Here is a 23,886-nt window from a genome sequence, read left to right as displayed (position 1 = left end):
ATTTTATCTCAGTATTATAAGGTCCTATGTGATCGCTTGCTAAACCCCTCCCCCAAGCAGAGACTGTCCAATCATATCTTACCAATATTAACTAGCCATGGCAGGCTGGTCAAGCTTTGGATTTCTGTTCTGATGATGGATGTGCATTGGGCTGTAGTAAGACTGATACTGGATGGTGGTGTCTTTTTGTTTCTGCATTTATTAGAATGTCGGGCTTATCAACTGATAGTAGTAACACAACAGACAGAGAGTTAGCATATGATTATGTTAAGTTATGTTAAAAAACAAAATGCCTCATTCAACCAGCACAGGTTTGGTGCTGGATGCCTTTTGAGTTTAGGGGGACGTTAGCGGCACTGTTCTGCTCTTTATTGGATTTGGGGACATTTACACTACAGCAACTCCAGCCACCGCTAGCCAAGACAGCATTGCATTTGCCAAACACAAAGCCCTTTGCAAAAAAATATTGTTTGAAAATACGAAAATGTATCTTAACTAAGCAGCCAAATAGGCTACAGCTGATAAGATTTGTAAGTTGTTATTTTAGCCGGCAAAATCGACAGTTGTCGGCTAAAAATGAGATGCTGCTTTTGTCTACCTCTGATTGATCATCAAGGACCATTGTTTAAGAAATTACAATGACTTTAAATTGTAAATTTGCCACCATTATTAATTGAACTGTATATGTGCCATGCGCCAATGGAAAGGCATAGCAACAGTAACTAAGAGAGGCAGGGCTTAGCGAACGGAGAAAACGTCAGAGTTTCAGTGATAATATTGTTCCACTTTTTCATCACAGTACTGATGACAAAGTGAGGATTTTTAGCACAATTAACTAGAATTAAAATCTTCTTTTTTTTTCTTCTATCCACTGATGGACTGTGTGCTGCAGAAACACAGGACAGAAGAGAAAAAAGTGAGACATCTACAACTGAGAACAGCACAGTGCAGCTTACTACAGTATGTAATATAATGCAATGCAACCTAAACTTGTAAAACACAATCTGACAAAACAGCAGAAACCGCTGCTCATGAATAACCCCAGAGTTGAATCAACACCTCTGACTCAGTGTCAACAAATAGGAAACATTGTAGGTTTCAAAGACGTAGTATTTATTGCATTTACTGTTGTGTAAGATTGCATTACATTATACTGCTGTTGCTGTATTCAATACCTAGTCTTAAACTCAATTATAGGGAGCAAAAAGAATAGTTAGAGATATATGAGCACAGATTCACTGTTGAAATTATGTCTAGTCCTCGGTGGGAACACAAAGATGATAGCTTGAGGGAGTATAATAGAATAATTCAAGTCTGTACTAAAATAACAACAATGATTTAATTATATCCAATATTGTGTTTCAGAGCTGACAACAGTTTTTTAGATGTCTTATATTCTGACTTGTTTTGGTAGGAAGATAAATCAGTCAATAAAAACATGATATGGGTGATATGATGAAAGCACAACCAAGTTTCATTATAAAAACATCATTATCATTCATCATTCCGTTCGCTGTTTATCATTCATCATCTGCACTGGTGTGAGCAGTTATTATTTAACATGTGCACCGGCCAATGTGGCAATCAAAAATGAATCTTGAAAAGTCGCAGAGTTGATTGACTTTACATATATATATACAGTATATATATTTTTTTATATAAGAGGCCTCTTCACACAGCTGAATGTGACAGACTTTGGAGCCATTTGGGGCTCCGGTCTGCACCAACAGTGTGAGATGACTTTTTTTTTACTTTTCTCTCAAGATTTTCTGCTGCTGTTTTAATGTTGGTAGTTTGGTGGCAGAAAGAATATATTTCTTGATAGCGATTATTTGACACATTGGCCACTGCACATATTAAGCCGTAAATTGCTAAATCAGAGAAAACTGTGATTTAAAAAGAAAAAAGAAAGATGTTTATCAAATCAAGCTTCTTGTGATTTTGATCAAATATTGGCTATGCTTTAATCAAATCTGGCATGTTTTAATCAAATTATGTCTTCACCAAAACAAGTAAAAATCCAAGAGAAAATGTATTAGTTTAACTGCACTTTCATCCTCTGTTTTTATTATTTCATTTTTGAATTCCACCCCTGGGCTTATTTAAATCTAATTTCTGCTTGGCCTTTGACTTTGAAGTTTTGCATTCAGCGTACCACTGTGGTGCAGGCTCTGTGGAGCTATAAAGACACAGTTTAACAGTTTATGGTGAAGGCGTATAGAAAACACAGTAACGTATTGTCACACTGATAACAGAACACATGGCTTAAAATCTAAATTACATCAAACTTCCATGGGTGTTCCACATCCAGGGTACATTCTAGCAGAGCATGCATTTTATTTCAAAACATCTTCTTAGAGAGTCATTTGTAGTTAATATAGTTTTTGTAGACTTATGGTATCAGACTACAGAAAATACCTTTTAGTTTATTGTGTGGATGGAGCTTTTATATTATTTTTTTATTATTATTTTACTTTTATAATATTATTATATTATTATTAATATTTGATATATCTTTCCTCATAACTGCAACTAGAGACACCAGCTGACCTCTTACATGAGCTAAAAATTCACATGAAGTTCACTACAAGGTGCTTACTGTATCTTGCATGTGTGTACATTTTGCTGAACTCCCTGCTCAGTTGCTACTATGGAGTGTTGTAGAGACAACTGAAAGACAAGATTATTCTTTTTAAAGATGGTTTGTTTCCCACAGGTGGAATATGTTCAGATGAACCTTTGATTTGAGCTCCGGCCTTCAATCTATTTAATTCAGATCAACAATTTTTATGTTATTTTCTATATATCTATGAATCCCTTTCCTCCATGGGCTCCCATGGGTGCAGCCAGCACACCTACGACAGTCATTGTAGATTTGCACACGGTTCATTTCGTGCTTCAAGCATACAGCAGGAGGTCACAGTTACAGTAGGCTACTGGGTTGAACATGCTAATGTTGTGCTGCATTCATATGCTCTAGTGTGGTATAATTTACCAGACCGACAGAAAAGGTTACTGCCATTTGTACAATGAACTCTATTATCCCGTTACCTATACAACCGTAGAACGATTCCCTCCCACATGCTATACACATAATAACAACCCTGAGAGCAGCTAACATGTTTTTCTGTAAAAGATGACATTTGCTTGTATCAGTCAATCATGTAGCTTTGCATTTCCTCAACTACAAAAAAAAATGTATACATGCACCTCATTAAAACCAGATTATAAATAGAAAGGATCTGTACCACTGCATCAGTTCAGTGCTTTATTTCATGTGGGGAAAGCCATACATCTAATCTGACCCGTTATTTTCCCCAAGACAAATGTGTCTGAGGAAATTTGTTCTAAAGCTAAAGGCAGAACGCTACGTTTGTCCCTATGTACACATACAAATTCAGGAATGATTGAAGTAAATTATTGAGCCAAGCGTGAGTAGCAGGTTATGTTTCTGCTACATGAAATAGAAAGAGTATGAGTATAGGAAGTGGTTATGGTTCATTTCAAGGTAAGACTACACAGAATAAAAGGAAGTCAACCTAGTTTTCTTAAAATTACATTCATATCCAACTAATTTGCATTGGCATATGTGATGAGCCCTCCCACTCTGTGGGTGGCTCTTGGGTATTTTTTGACTGCAGGTGTTTACGAGGCAGTCCGAGTGGCAAGGTGTGGCAGGAGGATCAGCCACACCTGAATCCACTCTGCCTGACTGCCTTCTGTTCAATCCAATTTAAGATGGCTGAAGCTCAGCAGATCTCTCGGTCCTCACAGCCAGCAGGGTTTGTCTTTGGTTTGTCTTTGGTTTGTTTTGGGTTCTGTTTTGTTCTGTTTTGTTTTCCACACACTCACCTTCACGCATGCACTCACTACGCTACTGATACTACTGAAATACATGTTTTATCCTATTTTATAGTAATATTTAATTTGGGTTAAATAAATTGGTTTTAATTTAATCTTTAACTATGTGTGGTCTCACTTCTTTTGTCGTGGACCTTTAATGTGTGTCGTCTCTCTCTCTCTCTCTCTCTCTCTCTCTCTCTCTCTCTCGCCATACTTTCATGACTGTCAATAAAGGCTAAAACAGGGGTGTTAATCATTTAAGCCAAGGACCCCTTAACGGAAAGAGAGATGAAGCAGGGACCCCCTACTACATATATTGTATAAAATTAAGTTGCATATTAAACTGGGCCTACAATAACGTGTAGGGCAGCCTAAAGCCTTTACACATACCTTTTGTTGCATAGAATACTAAGCTATTCAAATAGCCTAATAATTGTTCATGTTTTAATGTTTAACATACATGTGGCACAGTGAATCCTTAGGATTAACTGTTATCTGTGGATGGCTTTAATGACATTACATTACATTACATTACATGTCATTTAGCTGACGCTTTTATCCAAAGCGACTTACAATTAAGTGCTTTCAACTCTGAAGGTTCAAACTCCAGACAACAAGTAGTAAGTGCAAGTACATTAGCTTTAAATAGGTAATGCTACAAAGAGCCATATGAAAGTGCAGGTTCAAGATTCTTTTTTTATGTTTATCCGAGGTGTAGTCTGAAGAGATGTGTTTTTAGCCTTCGGCGGAAGATGTATAGGCTTTTGGCAATCCTGATGTCGATAGGGAGCTTGTTCCACCAATTGCGAGCAAGGACAGCAAACAGTCAGGATTTCGTTGAGTGATTAGTTGTCCCTCGCTGTGAGGGGGCAGCAAGCAGGTTGGCTGATGCAGAGCGAAGTGGGCAGGTTGGGGTATAGGGATAGTGACTACCTTACCTATAGGCCAGTAAGCAGTGGGGATTTATATTTCCTAATAATATGTTGGATTCATGTTAAGACTTTTTCATTTAAAAAAAAAAAAAAAGAACAATAGTTTGGAAAAAATGGAACTACTATTGTGCATGTTTGTGCACAAAACGGGAACTCAGAGGCAATGCGGCCCCGTTTTGTGCACAAACATGCACAATAGTAATTCCATTTTTTCCTAAATGTACTTGTACATTTTTAGCATACTGTATTTTGCATTTTGTAGGAAACAGGGTTTAAGCTAACTATTTGTCACATTGCGGGTACACACTCGGATGTGTGTGGACCACCCATCTGGGCACAAAAGTTTGGTCAAGGTAAAAAATAAAAAATAAAAAAGACAGAAGAGCTCAGACTTTACTTTGAGGTCAAAGTTAGAATTATGACTGGGTTAATTTTTGGGTTTGGGAGGTATGTAGCAGTTATGGTTAACATTACAAAAGTCAGTAATATGTCCTCAAAAGTACAGTGAACATTACATTAGTACACATTTTTGTGTGTGCTGTTTGGAGGAGGGAGCAAAATGAAGGCAGATTGAGAGAGAGGGAGAGGTTTGGAGGAAGAAAAATAAATAGAAAACACAATGAGGCAAAAGGGGGTCAGCCTAGAAAAACAAGAATCTGGTAGATGGAAGGAGGGAGAATAAATAAGAGATAAAGTGTGGAAAATAGGGAAAGGGCTGCTGATGTGCTTCTTAAGCAGGTCATTGGATGCAGTGTGCCTTGGGAAGGCTGGTTTAAGCATGGCTAACAGATTTTCTCAGTCCCTGCTGGAGCCGTTCCCTTAAAGCTCCGGTCCAGAAAGGCACTGTCACATCAGGACACATGACAAGGAAATGGAGCACATAGCCATTAAACAACTTCTGAGCTATCGTCTATCACAGAGGGCAAGGAAAACTCCAATACCCATGGATGCCGTTTAACTATTCAAACAGGATAGGGGTAAATACAACTATACCCTTAACAGAATGTCATCAGGTACAGAAAATCAAAAGAAACCTATACTTTTCCTGTTTTTCTAAATTGCTACTCCCTGACATACAAGTTGTTAGGGCAGTTAGTAGCAACAAAAATGAATGTTTTCAAAAGGGATAATTTCTTCAGTTTGTAAACTGCCGTCTGTAACGACAACCATATCATCACCATCACCCTCTGCTGCAGCAAAATTGGATGTTGCATCAGTGCAGAGTCTCAGCGATTATCAAGGAGCCCCGCTGAAGCTGCAGAATCAATACTTTTGTCCATCATGTCTGCCTGGGGCTCCTGTCTCTCATGTGGGGTGTAAAGCCTAGTTTACAGCATACTAGCGAACACTGTCTCTTGATCCTGCTCATCCTCTTATTCAGCACTGAAGGGCACAGAGCACTGTAATCCACCGCCACCACTCCCTGGCAGAGTTCATGGTCGACACCAAAGCCCTGTTATTCAGACAAACCCCCCCACTGCAAGGGCTAGCATCGCCTCATACTTCACATAGAGGCATACAGGCTGCACTTCACAGTCTCACACACAAACACAAGCTTTGTAGTTTTTCAAACTCTTCTTCTCACTTGCAAAAAGACACACATAACTCAAAGAGCTACGCATAGGTGTGTGGGTGCTAATGGCTTTAGGGCTTCATATTTCCCAATTCACGTTGAAGCGGAGTTTATAGTGCCATGTGTCACACGCCGACTTCAATCCGCTCTCCGTGCTATATCGCCTCCCTAATGACAGTAATTGCATTGAGGAAGCCCCCGGTCATGTTCAATTACCCATTCCCATCCAAGCACATGGGTCTAATCTTGCAGTGTAATGTATGATACAGAAGGCTCTTTAAGGCAGACATATTCATCACTGCCTCATCTTTGCTGCAATGTCTGAAATCCAGCATGAGAAGCATGTCACATTTGAATGGGCTGAGAATTGGCACTGAGTTTATATTATCTGATAATATCTGAAAACTCATGTTTGCAAATGTAAAATGGATAAGTAAAGGAAAAACCTCTGAGTGGCTCTGAGTGGCTCTTATTCTTGCCACACGATACAGACACACCGTAAATTAAACACTCACCCGAGAGGTTTCTCCAGGCGACTGGCAGGTGAGCCCACAATCTCTCCCAGTGTACAGTAGATCTGTCCCAGGAAGTCCTGCCATGGGGGAGGGAGGGGGGGGAGAGCATAAAATGGGATGGAGAGAGACGTAGGATGGGGGCGTTCAGATGGATCACGGGGGGTAATAAGGAGAGTCAGTGAGGAGTTAAGCATCGTTTTAAGCATTGTACGGTTATAAATTAGGACATCTGAGGCAGACACGTACGTTTAAGTCGGTAGGCTTCCAGGGTGGAGAAGGAGGAAAGGTAGAGAGAAAGAGAGAGAGAGACCAGGCAGCAGCAGTGACACAACAGAGCATATCATGGAACAGAAGGCACACGACTCAAATACCAGACTGTCATCAACCAAGTGCAAGAAAGAAGAGCAAAAGTGGATATGTGAGAGCAGATAGGCAGAATGGGAACAGCAGAGGATAAAGAGTCACAGAGGAAGAGAAAAGGAAAGTGAAAGAGCACAAGACATGGAAAGCAACGAAGGCAGAGAGAGTTTCATACAAAGAACAGGTTGTTTCCAGACCATGCAGCACAAAAACACAACAATAAAAGCATCAGTGACAGAAGTACAATTAATGATGAACAATGTTGGTAGTATGCAAACCAGGTGCTGCAAATATATTGTTTATGTATAGAATGAGTAGGAGTTTATTTATCAAAGCTTTGACACCAACATACATTCACCTCACTGAGTTGTTGAATGCATGTTCTAGAATAAAGTGCTGTCCTTTTTAGACACTATAATAATAATATTGAAAAGCTTTGATAATGATCTGCAATGCTTCGTAGCTCATTTTTTTTAAAGGTAATGAGAGTATACCAGATGCAAATGAAGATTATCTTAACTATGGAGGAATAAAATACCTCATTTACAAACCGAAGCAGGTGGAAGGAAGGTAAAGAAATAAAAATATGATTACTTCAAAAATATATTTGAGCATTTAAATGCCACTAACTTTGGTTTGCATAAAACCTATATATATGCGACAGGCACTAATAACAATTCAAACTAATTTCAGGATAAAATATAAAGTAGAACTCCTGAACTTAAAAAAAAACAACTTACATGCTTTGACAGATCTGGACTTTTAGAATCAATGTCATACCTGAAATCACAAAGAGACCACAAATCACAGGGGAAAAGATGTGAGCAGACCATCATAAGACTTTACACATTACTAATGACTCTAATAACAGAATACTGGCTGCAGCGTTGACATGTTCTGCCTGTCAATCACACACCTGGGTCATTGAGGGAGCAAAAGGGGACAAACAACGAAAAAAAGAGTAAGCAAAAATATGACAGTTAATTAAGGGAAGTCCTTCTATAGTTTATGAATGTAATTTCCGTAGTATGCCTGGGGGTTATATAGAAACAAGCTACCAATGCAGAGAAAATTTCCAGCATTTGCCAGTCAAACTTAATGTAAAAGTAATTAAACCTCAGTATGCCCTGGCTCCCACCTCTGTGATAAAAGAAAGATGTAAATGAGTAACACTAATTGTGAGGGGATGCACTCCCTCCTTTCCTGTTCCAGAGTCGAATCATGATAGCATGCCAAATGAATTCATTAAGTGTCTAAAAATCCTCAGAGACCTGCAGCTCAGTCCTGGATACATCACTGAAGTCCACTGGGGACTTCATGCTTGAAGGGAGGAAAAAAACAAAGACAAATTTTTGGAAGCATATCTGTTCTCCTTGAGGAGAGTGGGAAAAAATGATCCTGACTCTGTTCAGGGAGATCTCAAAATGAAACCGCACTTCCCTGACCCTCTCGCTAGTCTGGCCTTTTCTAAAGGAGGAAGGCAGCTATATGTGAAAGAGGGGAGGAAAGGGGTCTTAGTGAGTTTTATGGGACTTGGTTTCAGACATTTGCTTTGCTTGTCAGCGGAGAGATTGAGGATACAAATTTATATAAAATATTTATCACCCTTATACCAATCTCCGTTCAACGAATGACTACTGAGACACTGCACCAATGAATAATTCCTCAGGAGAGAGCCAAGCTAGTGACAAGGGAACGACGAGAGAAGATGAGAGACAGGAAAGCGGGAGAGGGGATGAAGAGATAAATGGGGGAAGAGGAAGACTGAATGACAGAGAAGATGTTAAGCTTGTGGTGGAAACAAAAGAGAGAATTTGGAAGAATGGGTTAGAAGAGGTCGGCACATCTGAAACACACACCCCTCAGTGCATGTCCTAAGAGGACTGGATCAAACAGAATAACTCACACGTCAAAGCGCAGGGTCTGCTTCTCCTCAAAGAAGTAGTCCAGGATGTACTTCCTGACAAAGTCTGGGTTTAGCGTGTTGTCTATCACCTCTGTTCTCCCAAACTAGAACAGAACCAGGAAAGAAGAGGGAAAAAAGGACAGAAGAGGAAGAAGTGAGTTCAGAGCTTTGAGGCAGCACATCATGCTGTCACTCAAAAACTAAATCTACTGCTCTATTACCTCACCCCACCCCCACTATCTTCCCCCGGCAACCGTGTGAATTCCCTGCTTCGGATAAGCTCAGATTTGATTAACAGTCAGCGATTGAACAGTTTCAGCTCTTCTTCTCCACCTCTTCTCATTGTGCTGAGGATGAGCAAGCCTGAGGAAAACCCTTCATGGAGTCCAATTACACTCATTTAATTAATACCACATACGCGCCATAGTCGCTCTCACAGCCACTTCAAAACAAGGGGCGGAGGGGGCGTGGGTGACAAGACAAATGCTGTTTTTCCACTGCATTGAACAGCTTGACTTAAGCCTCTTTTTTTTTTTTTTTTTGGTACCATCTTGGTCAAAGTTCCAAGCGAGCTGAGCCGATACTAGGAGGTGGAGTTAAAACACTGCAGACCACCGATTGGTCAAAGAAAATCGTCACTAGCACGACACGGGACATCCTGCACATACTCGCAATTTTTAAATAGACAATCTACCGTCAACAGTGTAATTTCGCCCCCGATTTAAAAAAAATGGCAGCCCACAAAACTACAGCGCACACTACGGTGTGCAATTGACAAAGTGCAGATGTTCCTCTGTTTGGTTGCCGATGAAAGGGAAAGGATTGAGTGAGTGACAAGCGAGTGTCGTTGAATATGATGGCACGGCAGTTTCACAGGTGTCGCTATGGCGATCAGCTGAGAATCCTGTGCCTACACTGAGGGGGTAATATCGACAGTGGAAAACGAAAAGAGAAAAGTACTGGTACCAAAGTGAGTTGAGTCGAGGAGAGCCATACCATGTGGTGGAAAAGTGGTGGAGGCAGTGAAAAACAGTGACTTTCACATTTTGTCTTTACACAGGGTAACTGTCACAAATGATGGGAAGATGGCAAACTATCTCCTGTTCCCTGGTGTTAAAAAGAAAATGGGAACCTGCCAGCATAGACACAGATAATTTTTTTTGTTGTCAGTGTTACAGAGCAAGACCTTCTGATGAGGTGATGTGCTGATAAACAAATCAAGAGACACAGAAAGTGTTTCACCCCCTGCACACACACATTAATTGCATTCAACATTAATAATTTAAATTCAGAGAACTGATGTAGAGCTGCATAAATAAAATATACCCAGTAGAAAGTGTAAGTATAAACTGACACAGTGAATTAATAATATCAGCGTTAGGGCTTAATGAGGAGATGAAACAGCAGGATTACAGGCTCACACCTTTGTGATTACATCCAGTGAGGGTAAAACTCAAGGTGGGACTTAACAGGTGATCTACACAGAATAATGTTCTTACGTACTTTGAACGGACGCCTGTGCTAATGCAAAGACAGGCAAGCTGGATTGTGTGTAACATATGACAGTTTGGGAGAGTGGGTTTGCTGAAGTGTAACCTGCCATCAGACATAAAAGTGTGTCTCTAAGCCTATGAAAGTTTAACTGCCGTGTGGCAGCATCTTCTCTCACTCTTCCTCTTCATCCATGTCAGAAAGTGTGAGCATTCCCTTCCAGCAGATGCGAAGAAGGTGAAATCTCCACAGAGCGAACAGCAGCCTATTTCAATGAAAGGAGCTGAATGTGGCAGCAGGGGGGCCATAGCATATTCAATTTGGTCTCAGGCCAAACCTAACAGAAGAAGAAGACTCAGCACCAGAGCAAAGAACAGCTACTTGAGTAAATAACATCTCCCACATATTATTCCTAGTCCTATTCCTAGTCGGCCTGTAAAACCAGAGTTGCAAAAGCACTACAATTATCTGCCAAAAAAAGAACCCTGCTACAGAGATATCTGGGTGCTGGTAGTGTGCACATCTTCCCCTCAAATAACCCTAACTAGGATAATTGTAAGCTACAATGTCAGAAAATTAATCTTGGTAAAAAGATGAATGTCTCATAGATTTACTAAAAGTGGAAAGGCCAGCTTTGCTTGCATTTAGGGAGGTTATATAGTGTCAGCTGCTCAGTTAAGTGAAAGAGGAAAACCTATCATGCACTAGGGGTAATTACAGATGAGGAAGTTTTTTTTGTTATTAACATTTTTTATTGATTTTGATAATGCAACACAATACACATATATACATGGTACAAATGTAATACACGTATCTCACATTTGAAAATACAAACAATAGAAAATAAAATAACAATGAAATAAAATAAAACAAATAAAAGGCAGCAAAAAAAGGAACCTGCGCAGCATCCTCATACCCATTACATACACACTGTTACCCACAAATATAAACACAACAATATTTGTGGATAATTATCCTCTATCCACAAATGCCCCACCTCCCCTCTCTAAGTCAGTGGTAATACTATGTTGAAAAGACATCCATGCTTGTCTGTTTTTGCTTGGAATATTCTGCACCCTTTCGATCAGAAGTTCAAAGGCCGCTATTTCTGTCATAAGTTTAAGCCAGTCCGTAATGTCTGGTCTATTTGGACTCTTCCAGTTACGCAAAATGAGCCTGGCAGCTACAATAAAACCTGTTAAAATCAGTCCAGCTTCTGCTTTAGCAAGGCCTGGGGGCATGAGGGACCTATCCCCTAACAGGCATAATTGTGGGGATTCCGGCATGGGTTGTCTGAGCCACCTACAAACACCTTTTAACACTGCCTCCCATAAGGGCCTTACCGTGGGACAATCCCATAAGGCATGGAGAAAAGTACCCACCTCTTTCTTACATTTACAGCATTTATTGTCCTGGGTTAAGCCCATTTTAGACAACTTATTAGGTGTAAAATAGTATATATGCACAATTTCATAATGGATGAATTTATTTCTGGCATCCCTTGTAGCCCTTCCTACATTTGAGATAATGTCCTGCCATAAGCCTTCATCAATATCCTTACCAAAATCTTTTTGCCATATTAGTCTCAAGCCTTCACATAGTTTGGTTTGGGTACCTGACATTTTGTTATAAAATACCGAGGCAGAATGTAGAATGCTTGGATAATTTAGGAACTCTTGAACCACATTTTTCTCTCCTTGTTCCCTTCTCAGTCCATAAACAGATCCCATGCTACTTCTCAACTGCAAATATCTCCAAAAATCACCTTTGTCAGTTTTAATTTAACTGACAAAGGTGATTTTTCTTTAAGGTCCTCAAATGACGTAAATGAGTGTTCTCTGTACAGATCTTTAACAACAAGTATCCCCTTTGCCAACCATGTTTGCCACAAAAACACTTTTTTCCTGATACAGATCGAGGGATTATTCCATACTGAGGAATAGCTTTGTTTATATTGTGAAATCTGCAAAATCTTATGTGCTCTTGCCCATGCCCACTGAGAATGTTTCAGGATGAGGTTACCCCCCACTTTCTGGGTTTCTGTATTCTTCTGTGACAATAGTTCCACAACACTAGATGGGTGTGCGAGCACCTCTTCCATCTTTACCCACCCAGGATTAGAGTCACAGTTTCCCCAATGTTTTGCTAATTTGTTAATCTTAATGTTATACAATTCCATATTTGGGAGTGCTAATCCACCACTATCTCGTGAGGCAAATAGTTTCTTTATACTTATCCTGGGCTTTTTTCCATTCCACAGATGAGGAAGTTAAAGATTAAGACATTAAGTCATGTGGTAACAGAATGATGGGCTGCAGCTACAGTTTTATTTATTCAACTATGAATGCTGACAAAGATTAGTCAACGAGGGTACAGGTCTCAAGAGTAGCTGATGGAGCAATCCTACTGGAATCAAAACTCTATTTATACATTTGTTTACATATTCTTCTCTTGATGGATGAATGGGATTGACTTGCAGCCGATGGGGGAGTTTGTCCCACAGAAGAGTAATTGGATTACAGATGGTTGGTGGCAGAGTGAAAGCTGCTCCGAACCAACCATATTTGGAGAACCAAAAGCTCATTGAATGACAGAGGGGCAAAAGAGGCGCTTAGCTTTATCAATACTGCACAGGTTGACTTTACTGCTCACAAAGCCAGCTCTCATCTGCACTAAAAATAAAACTGAATCTCGTATTGGAAAAGACGTTCAGGGCTGCACCCACAGTTTGTAAGCTTGAGGCGGGGCAGTGTAGCAAGAGGTGACAGGTGTAGGAGGCTCTTTCCCCCTGAACACTGCGTTTGATGCTTGTTTACATTTGCATGTTAATCAGTAAAACTATTCTCTGGCTTTACTAAAAGAATATCACTGTGTTGCTGCTACCAGCACCAAGGTTTGCTTTACTATGAGCCAAGGCCAGCTGACCACTCTTGAAAGACACATGAGCAAAAATTAGACACAAAGTTCAAGTAATATTTGCTCCGAGTGAATAAAATAAAGCACTGAAACACTTAGTTAATCAGCAAATCATTTAAACAATCGATCGAACATCCAACCAATCCATCGTTCAATCATTCATCTTAACGGTCTCTGCTGGGAAATGTATCATGCAATCAGGTTAGTAGAAATGACACATAACACACACAAGACGGGATAACACAGACAATAAACCACCATACCGACGACCCCAAATAGGTTGACACTAAAATGGTTATTAGGAAAACAATTCTCAAGAGGTGTAAATGTTAGTAACACTGTCTTGTGAACCCAGATACACTTTCTGTGTGTGTAGTTGTACTTGCAGATCAGCTGTTTGAGTTTTAAACGATAACAGGAATAGACGCTAAAGTTTTTAAGCACTGGCGGCATGGGCCACCCTGCTTCTACATTAGCTGGCCAAAGTACATTTTGGTGGTCTAAATGTAAATCTTTTTCGCCACCATTCGCAGATGTTAATGTTACCTTGTGTAACTTGTTTACACCATGACACACTGTCCAGAGTTTTCGGGGGGTTTTGTAGCTTAAAATGATCCCAAACCTTCCGCCGTTTTCTCCACCTGTCTCTTCTCTTTGCCCCTCACAATTTTTGCTCTTTTTGTATTCTGCGCCGTCAGTCTTCACGTCATGTGTCAACCATAGACAGTATATAAACTGGACCAACAGATCCCGTTGCTCTGGACGGAGACCAGTGAAGGATATTAGAAGCACTTTTCCGGTGGCGCTGAGCGTTACTGCGCAGCCTCCAACTGAGAGAGACGACGTAAATGTGACGTGAGCAACGTGTCTGAAAGTTGTAAGTCTTCTGGTAGCTGTGCCAAGAGAAATCTCAATCATTCCGAATCTTACAGAGACAGAGAGCGTAGGTATATGTAAGGAGATAACATGGGCACAGGCTAATTATTGCTAACTAAAATGCTAGTTAACATTAGTAATTAAAACAAAAAAGCTCATGTAAGTCGAAACTGCCTGCAAGCTTCTCCTGTACTATACGGTAATTCCTCTACCATGCGACAGTAAGTAGCTTGGTTACGACACAATCGTTAGCCTATTTTTACAAAAACGTCCGCCACAGAGCCATAACATGAGGTACAAGGTAATGGAGCCTTTGATACGTTGTCATGTTTCTTTAGAAATAAACAACGGACAAATAGAGTCTTTAAAAGTTTCAGATGTAAAGTTATTTGCTGTCAAAGTGACGTCAAAATGAATGGCAGTCAGTGGAATGCTAACGGGAGGTGATCGTTTTGTAGCATCAAAATGGCGCCATAGGAGGTTCGAGTTCTGAAGCGAAGCTTATCCCCTTGGTGTCAACAGCAGCGTCAGCCCATTGTGCAACAGTAATAATCATCCGTGCGGAAACACAGAGGTATACAACCATAGACTGTACATTAACAGTCTATGTATACAATGTTAGTTGTCATTGTTTAAATGAAGCTTCGAGGCAATGAATTTCGCATCAAGGATTTTTAGTAATCGAATTATTCGAGTTACTCAAGAAATCGTTTCAGCCCTAACGTTACCTGTGAACAGCCAGGCTAGCTGTTTCAGTCTTTTCTCTGAGCTAGGATAATAATTTCCTGGCTGTAGCTTCATATTTACCTTACAGTGTGTGTGTGTGTGTGTGTGTGTGTGTGTGTGTGTGTGTGTGTGTGTGTGTGTGTGTGTGTGTGTGTGTGTGTGTAGCATGCCTTAAAGGCGAGATTAAATGCCTGTCATCTATGTTAAAAATCCATGTTATCAACCTGCACTGTCTCACAGCAATCTGTTTTAATCCGTTTTTCTTTTTTAAGAGTCCACCAACACCAAACACACTGGCCCTCATTTATGAAACGTGTGTACGACCTAAAACAGGCGTAGGATGGGCGTACGCCGATTCCTACGCAAAGCTCGGCATTTATCAATTTGAACGTGAGCATAGGCTGCGATAAAATCTCACGTCTAGTCTGAACGCGTGTATGCAAGTTTTCGAGTCAGTGTGGACTTGCGGTGCAGCATATAATCAGTTTATCAGGATCAGTCGATTTATCATCAGTTGATCACTTATCAGCAATGGCAGATCTGGCTCTTTTAGAAGACCTCTATGCGCCGGTACAACAGTGCACACGTACGCGCACGTGCCACGGTGGAGCGCTCCATCGAATTGTTTAAGGGCAGATGGCTTGCATCAGCGGGGGGGACCCTATACACGGCAGAAAAAGTCTGCAACATTGTTTTAGCCTGTGGGGTTCTGTACAACATCTCGCAGGAAAACTGGGTGCCATAAATGTAGTGATGGAGCCAGATGACCCGATGTCCAGAGAGTGTCCAGCACAGCCCCAACTGGGGGCTATACGAAGGAGACAGGATATTATTCCTCGCTTTTAAAAGGTAGCCGGTAACACTTTACAATAAGGTACACAGAAAAATAGGTAGTTACTGTTTTTGAAAGGGTAGTTACTGTTTTTCAGAAGGGTAGTTACCCTTTATTAGAATGGTAGCGAATGATTAGTTACCCTTTTTCAAAAGGGTAGTTACGCTTTTTCAGAAGGGTAGTTACGCTTTTTCAGAAGGGTAACGAATGATTTTTCAGAAGGGTAACTACCCTTCTGAAAAAGGGTAACTACCCTTCTGAAAAGGGGTAAGTACCCTTCTGAAAAAAGGTAACTAATCATTTGTTACCCTTCTGAAAAAGGGTAACTACCCTTCTGAAAAAGGGTAACTAATCATTTGTTACATAAAAGGGTAACTACCCTTCTGAAAAAGGGTAACTAATCATTCGTTACCCTTCTGAAAAAGGGTAACTACCCTTTTGAAAAAGGGTAAATAATCATTCGTTACCCTTCTGAAAAAGGGTAACTACCCTTTTGAAAAAGGGTAAATAATCATTCGTTACCCTTCTGAAAAAGGGTAACTACCCTTCTGAAAAAGGGTAACTAATCATTTGTTACATAAAAGGGTAACTACCCTTCTGGAAAAGGGTAACTAATCATTCGTTACCCTTCTGAAAAAGGGTAACTACCCTTCTTAAAAAGGGTAAATAATCATTCGTTACCCTTCTGAAAAAGGGTAACTACCCTTCTGAAAAACAGTATTTACCCTTTCAAAAACAGTTAACTACCTATTTTTTTGTGTACCTTATTGTAAAGTGTTACCCTTCAGGTTTTCATTTCTCTGTCGTGAATGATTTATTTCTGCCATTGACTGAGTTATTTCGGCTTGTTTTTCCAGCCCCTTTGCTGTCAGGAGACAGGGGTGGTGGTCCAGCACGGAGGGCGGAGGACACGCACTCTCCCTCAGCTGTTGCCTCATTCTGACTCATGAAAAAAAACACGAGTAAAATAAAAGACAGTGCACCTACATGTAGGCCTAAGAGATTGCAATAGAAGCCTGTATATTACTATTAGGACTATAGAGAATGTGTCAAGGATGTATAAATTAAATAGGCTAAACTTCAGCTGGATTCTGATTTACTACGGCAACACTGTTGACCGCGTCAGTGATCTCTTTTCATCCCGCATTCTTTCTACAGCCTTTAATACCAGTTTTCAGGCTGCCAAATAATACACGTTAGTGCAAATGAACCTGAGATCAGGGTTTCAATCTCCACCTCTGAAAAGTGCCGCTTCTCAGCCGGATTACGTCTCGCCATGTCGTACTTTGTAGGTGCGAGGCCTCAAAACCGAGAATATATTGGAGCGTGATATTTAAATAACGATCATTTCCAGCTGCTGCATTTATCAATGTACGACCATTCTTACGCTGTGATTGGTGTGATACGAACGTTTCATGAATCACACGTGAAGCCTGTCGTAAGATGATTTCTGCGCTCATATCTGCGCTGGTTTATACGTTAGGTTGATAAATGAGGGCCATTAAAACTATAATTATAACTGGAAGCTTTGTATCTTGTTTCCCACTCTTTAATCTGTTGTGTCACATCATTGTGCACCAGCGTGACACCAAGGCCTCTGTGGAGTCAATGAACTCAGCACTCAGTGTGAAAGCAAAAGCAAAATATTTTGAGCTCTTAAAGTAGCTGTCATCCTTTTAGGCAGCATGCATATACTGTATTAATTGTGTTGTATATTTCTGACTTGGCTGCGGCTTTTAGCTTTTGTAAAAAAAGTATTCCCCTTTGAGATGTAATTTATTAAATTTTTTTCTATATGTCCATCCATTGAGAATACACGGTCAAATATTAATCCCAAAGGGATCCTTCATCTTGCTGCAATCTGTGCCCTCCTCTTCTTTATCTGCCTCTCTGGTCTAATTAAGGCCCAGTGGCCAACTGCCAGGGGAGACTCTGACGCAGAGGCAAATCTTTATTGATACATGTAGCTGCCACCTTAATCAGCCAATCAGTCATAGCTAACACAGTGCTGACTAGCGTACAGATATTCGCAGGGTCAATCAATTGCAAATGATTGGCACTCACAGCGTTTACCTTGAGGGAGAGGAGGGGAGGAAGGGGAGGGGGGGTTGTAAACAGAGAGCGGGTTGTCATGGAGAAGAGGCAGTTGTGATTGAGTTGTGTTGACAGAGGGGACTATGAGCTCTTACCTCTCTCCACTGTTTGGACTCGACGCCCTGCGTGTACAACACCACCACTGAGAAGAGAGGAGGTGGAAGCGAAGGGGGGAAAGAGAGAGAAGAGGAATACATTGTCACTAAACAATCTCAATCAAGCATCCCGCTACGTTGAATGGTGTTTGTTTTGTTCCTTCTTTGCTGACATTCATCATTAATTATCCTGCCACGCCCTGACAGCATAATGAAGTGCCAAGCTTGATGATGCTGCGCTGCATGAAATTCTGGCTATAATGTCCACATGCAAAGAACAAAGCTCTAAAGCAAGATTGAAGCCTACTGGAGCACAATTTTAAGCCGTGGAATCGAAACACAATTTCTTAACAGTAGGATTCTCCTCATTCCTATTTGATTTTGCGACTTCAAATGAAGCTGAGGCTGGTGAACGTGACCTGTCATATATCCCAGGGTTCATCTTCAGGCGAATACAAAATAGGGCGAGTGTGATATTTTTCCAGTATCTTATTTACACAAAGGGCTTGAACCTCCTCCCTATTATGATAAATGTCTCCTCTATTCTCTATCCTTCAGGGAGTATCAAAGAAAATGCCTTTATGGCGGTTCCCCATGTGTCTCACAAAAAGATACCCATTCGTATTCAAAGGCTGGCGTTTCTACCGTGCATGCATTAAGGTACTTCAGTGAGGAAAAGTTGTCACATTACTGTGCAAATGATATGCAGTTATTGAAGGAACACTTTGAAATAGCACAGTAAACTGAATCAAAGTTAAGCTTAGCAAAAGTAAAAAGTAAAGCTTCGCAAAACGAGGGGTGTCAATGAACCGTATTCTGAGCAAGGAAAAGCTAAGCTGCAATTAGCATTGTGAAAAGCTGAGAACTTACATGGGTCAGATTTGGAGAAAGTGTCTCGGTCCAGGAGATCCCTGTAAGAGAAGGAAACAGTCACGCATTAAAATTAGGGTTAAGTCTAATTAATTTCACTGAATTATAAGACTGCTGTGTAACAGTTGGGAAGTTCCACACTATTTTGAACATGTATGTAAATGTTTCCTCTGATAATTAAAAAAATCCCATATGCAGAGAGCTACAAGATAATTGCAAGGTAATTCACAACCACACTTAACTTCACATAAGCGAAGTGAGCAGTACAATAAGCACATTCAGTGAAAGGACACAGAGGCACAGGTACCAGTAAAAACATGAGCACTACTTATTAAAACAGTTTGCCACTTCAAAGCAATCAGAGTGTTTGCATACCTTCGCAGCTGCACATTTACTCTAATTAGAGGAAATAAAAAAAAAATAGTAATAAGAAAAACACATAAAAAACAGGCAATCATGGCATACATTCACCAGATTTGTTTCATTCCAGTAAGTATAGAAGTTCAGCAGAAAAAAACAGAAACGTTAAAACTGTCCATCTGAAAGAATTCCAAAATGTGCACTTCTTCCTTAGCCAATGGCTGTATTTAACATGTGGACTAGTTTTTTTTAAAATGTTGTATAATAAAAAAATAAAATAAAAAAAAACACTGAAAAACCTCTTTTGTGAAGGTAACTTAACAGATATACTGTATGGCATAGATGCACAGAGCAGAAGTGACAAATAAACTTGCTGCTGCAGCCTAATAGAATCCATTGTTGGATTTTGAATGTTGATTTAGTTACTTTGATTCTTATTGATTTAGTTTTTATATGCTATATGGACCCCCCCCCTTGTGTACAGCAAAGGATGGAAGACAGTTCAACAACACCAGGTATGCAGAAATTCTGTCCTAGTGGCCCCAGAAACAACAGAAATACAATAAGAAAAATGACACACATTCAGAAATTACTCTTTGAATTATCATATACAACATATCATTTGAGACATCATGTCCAATACAAATTACAAAAGTCTTAAAGAGTCAAATCAGTAAATTATTTTTGTGCCATTTATGTGTGCGGGGAGTCACCCTACTCAACCAGAGAAGGAATTAGAGCTGCAACGATTATTCAATTAACTGATCAACAAAAAATCAATTGGCAACTATTATGATAATGAATTAATCATTTAAGTCATTTTTTTTTTCAAACATTTTGTGGTCGCAGCTTCTCTGATGTGAGGATTTTATGCATTTCTTTGTCTTGCAGGATAGTAAACTGGATATATTTGTATTTTGGACTGTTTCTCAGGCAAAGCTAATAATTTGAAGACATCACTTTCGGCTGATTTTACTGACAAATGTATCACAAAATTAATTTGCAGATTAATCGATTCTGAAAATCGTTAGTTTTCGGTGTAACACCAGATGAGCAACTTTTATCAGAATGACTTGTGGGCTTTCTTGGAGTTCTCCTTATATGTCCATAATAACACAGAGGAAAGTGTGACGTAATAAGCTCCATTACTAAGCTTAGTAGTACTGCAGAGTGTTTTTGCCCTGGTGACTCTGGCCTCAGGGCAGAAAGTAAGAAGCCACAGCACTGGGTACATATGAGGATTTATTTCACTGTTCAAAGCAACATGGAACTACCACTACATCAAACAGGTCCATCAGTATGCACCCATGAGCAAGGTTACATTCAAAGCTTATGTAGTATCCATGGGAGCGTCCTGCAATCGAGTGCCCCATGTGTTTATAATGTTATGAGTCTCAGTCAGATCCAGCAGTATGGGTACGCAAGTCACACTCATTCAGATTAGCTCCCATTCAGTTTGAACCACAATCAAAGAAAACTGTTGCTGCTATTGCATGTCAAGATACCTAACAGCATTTCCCACACCTTAAATCCTCTAAACCCTAAAATAAAGTACAGCTCATCAAACACCTTTTCAAGCAGCCAGACACTCTGATTGGCATTGACTCATTCAAGATAAGAGCCGCAATCAGCATTAATATTATTCATTCAATCTTCATTTTTAGATTTTGTGCGTTGTTTGGGAGACACAGGGAAGTTTCTATGACAACTGGAGTCATTCCCTTGTATTTCCCTAGTATTTCCTTCCATCACCGAACAAGATCTAACAAAGCAGATTTTACTTTTGAAATATAAGAAAGTCCTTCTATAAACCACTTAATAACATTTTAGATGCGATACAATTTTCAGATGGTTTCAATCTCTCTCAAATAAATATGTCTTGCTTCTGCTTACTGATTGGGAGCAGTGTCAATAAATAACTTGCATGCAGTTCAGAAAAATCCTTATACCTTGAGGGGACAGCAGGATTTTAATGAATATAGATGAGATTTCAGGACTGATTCCAAGCAAGAGGCAACAGGGTATCATTCATGTACACGTAATTCTGCATTCTTTGACACAAACTCTTCTGTCACAGGGATACGTGGGGCAATAATAGATGCAGCTTCATTGGGTATTAGCCTTGGGCTGACCTGACAAGAGTTGGAACATTTTCAGTGTAATTATCATTGGAAATAACAGCTAAGCCATCCATGACTAACTGCCTCTTTGTATCCACCTGTAACCGTCTGACATCCATTACCCTTCGACAATTAGCTTGTCCATCACCTCATCCCATCTCTCGATGCAAAAAAGAACGTGCAACATGGAAAAAGGATAGCGGGAAAACATGACATCCTATTTCCCGTTTACACAATATACTGTAGAAAACAAGCGTTCATTAGAGTTGCTGAACGTCACTTCGCTCTTGCAGAAGATTTATATTCCAAGAAGAAATTATTAGTATACAGAATTATATACAAATGCAAATTAATTATCCCTCTTACTGTGCACATGGCCAGAGAACACACAATGGTGCCGCAGGATGGGCTTTAACATCTCAGATAATCTGTCTGCTTTCACTGAAGTAACGCTGTCTATTTCAAACTTCTCTCTACTAATCTCAGTGGGATATGAGAAGATCATTATCCTGAAAGCTGATGTAGAACAAGTTTGTTGGGGAAGATAAAGTTCATTGAAAGTAGGACAAAAGTAATTAGAACCAGCTACTTTTCATTCACACCACATTTCATCTATCAGCCTTCTTTCATACTGTAGCACTTTTATGATCACTATGACCATCTCACTTGAAACGTGAATGTGAATGAAAACGGCAAACACCACTTTTCCTTTTCCTCGCTCTCACCACCTTCATTAACACTGAGTGCAACCATCTCCTCCAGTCACTCTAGTCATCTCTATTTAATATGTGAACACATGTGAAAGCAAGAGTCTGAAGTGCATTATTAGATGTTGAACAAACAAAACAACAAGAAATAATATTTAATTTCACTTTCATTTTAATAACTTTCTTTTTCTATCTTATCATCCCTAACAAAGTAATGTGTTTATTCATCAGTGAATTAAGCTTGCAGTTATTGGTTATGCACACTTTAATTAAGAAGTAAGGCAGTACCAGTAACATTTACAAACAGTGAATTAGCATCACCCAACCAACACATGTACTCCAAATCTGCAAACTCTCTCTGGCTGTATAAATGTGTCAAAAAAGTATTTTGTTTGGCTAAAATATTGAGAAACGTTTCCACTACAGGCCAAGAGTAAAGGAGACTTGACCTCTAAAACATGGCTTTCTGCTGAACTTTAATTTTAAAGAATATATTAGTAGCAAACGCTCCCCTTCGGTCAGTTCCCTGGAGATATTTTAGCAGCTCCTTGGTCCACATGGCTGATTAAACTGCAGCAGTCCCTTAAATCTCCTCCACTTCTTAGAGTTGTCAAAATCATAATTGGCACCTTGGAGAAATAGCATCTAATTCGGTGGAAAGTGGTTTAAAATAGTCTTGAATCTGGCTGGCAAATTTTGGTATAAGCTGCCGCCTCATTGGTTCTTAAAAGGACACGACAAATGCAAGCATGAAAGTCAAGTCTCAGACCGGGTTAGAGGAAGAAAAGCCTCTATATTACATTAGAGACAATGGGAGATGGCTGGGGGGAGAAAAAGAAGGATGGTTTGCATTTTCAAGCCTACTCTGTCACTTCACTTTCACTGCTGCCCTATGGCTTTTTCTTTTATGACTGAGGACAGAAATTTTCTTTCCACTCACACACCACGGGGTCAGTAGGTCTTCTTTTTGTCTAATGTGCCCTAACGCAGTTTCTCGGGGGTCACAGGGTCCAAGAACCAAACAGGGGAGATATATGCTGCTGCAGAGGTAATCTGACCCCAAACTGGAGGGTTTTCCTTGAGGTTGTTTTTGTAATTCCTCAAAAGGAATATCTACAATATAGTTTGTGCAAAAGATTATCAGATACAGGAGTTAAGGAGCACTACTGCTGAAATTAAAACAAACAAATCAAAACAACAAAATCGTATGCACTCCTGCATTTCATTATTGTAAATGATCTCTGCCTGCATTGCATAACTGAATCCCCTGAATAGTGACAGATGATGATAAACAATAATTTTGCTTTTGTCTGGATCTCAAAAACTCCCCTCCATTTCATTCAACGGTCAATCTGGTCCCTTTATTAGTGACAGACCCATCTGCTGACCTTCACTGCAATGGCAGCACGTGTCTTCCTCCTCCATCTGTTTAATTATTTAGTTTCTGTTCAACCTGGGATCTCTCCAGGTCGACAATAGCTGCAGCAGAGCACTCCCTGGGCAGCCGTCTCGCGAGCAGTGACAGAATCTCAGTCATAAAACTGCTAGTATAATAAATGAGAATGCACGTACGCCGTGACTCCCTGTTTTGGAGTGGCTTTTGGTGTGTGACTTATGTCCAACCAGGGAAATGCACACACTGATACTCTATGGCTGTTATAACCCTGGCA

General features: G+C 40.0%; 1 protein-coding gene across 2 annotated transcripts in view; it reads right to left on the bottom strand.

Moving 5' to 3' along the window:
• cpne5a (copine Va) overlaps positions 1-23,886 on the bottom strand; it is a 72,092-nt gene that overhangs the window by 40,872 nt on the left and 7,334 nt on the right. Inside the window, exons 2-7 of one of the 2 annotated variants that reach the window (XM_039801917.1) lie at positions 19,030-19,070; positions 18,160-18,206; positions 9,130-9,233; positions 7,964-8,003; positions 7,110-7,124; positions 6,864-6,940 (exon numbers count right to left, since the gene is read on the bottom strand). In XM_039801917.1, coding sequence (XP_039657851.1) covers positions 6,864-6,940; positions 7,110-7,124; positions 7,964-8,003; positions 9,130-9,233; positions 18,160-18,206; positions 19,030-19,070 — 324 coding nt within the window. The remainder of the gene's footprint in view (positions 1-6,863; positions 6,941-7,109; positions 7,125-7,963; positions 8,004-9,129; positions 9,234-18,159; positions 18,207-19,029; positions 19,071-23,886) is intronic. The other variant, XM_039801918.1, reaches the window with a different exon arrangement.

This window comes from Perca fluviatilis, chromosome 5, assembly GCF_010015445.1.
Source record: "Perca fluviatilis chromosome 5, GENO_Pfluv_1.0, whole genome shotgun sequence".
In the NCBI taxonomy this organism is placed as follows: domain Eukaryota; kingdom Metazoa; phylum Chordata; class Actinopteri; order Perciformes; family Percidae; genus Perca; species Perca fluviatilis.
This window is presented reverse-complemented; position numbering and strand designations above follow the sequence as displayed.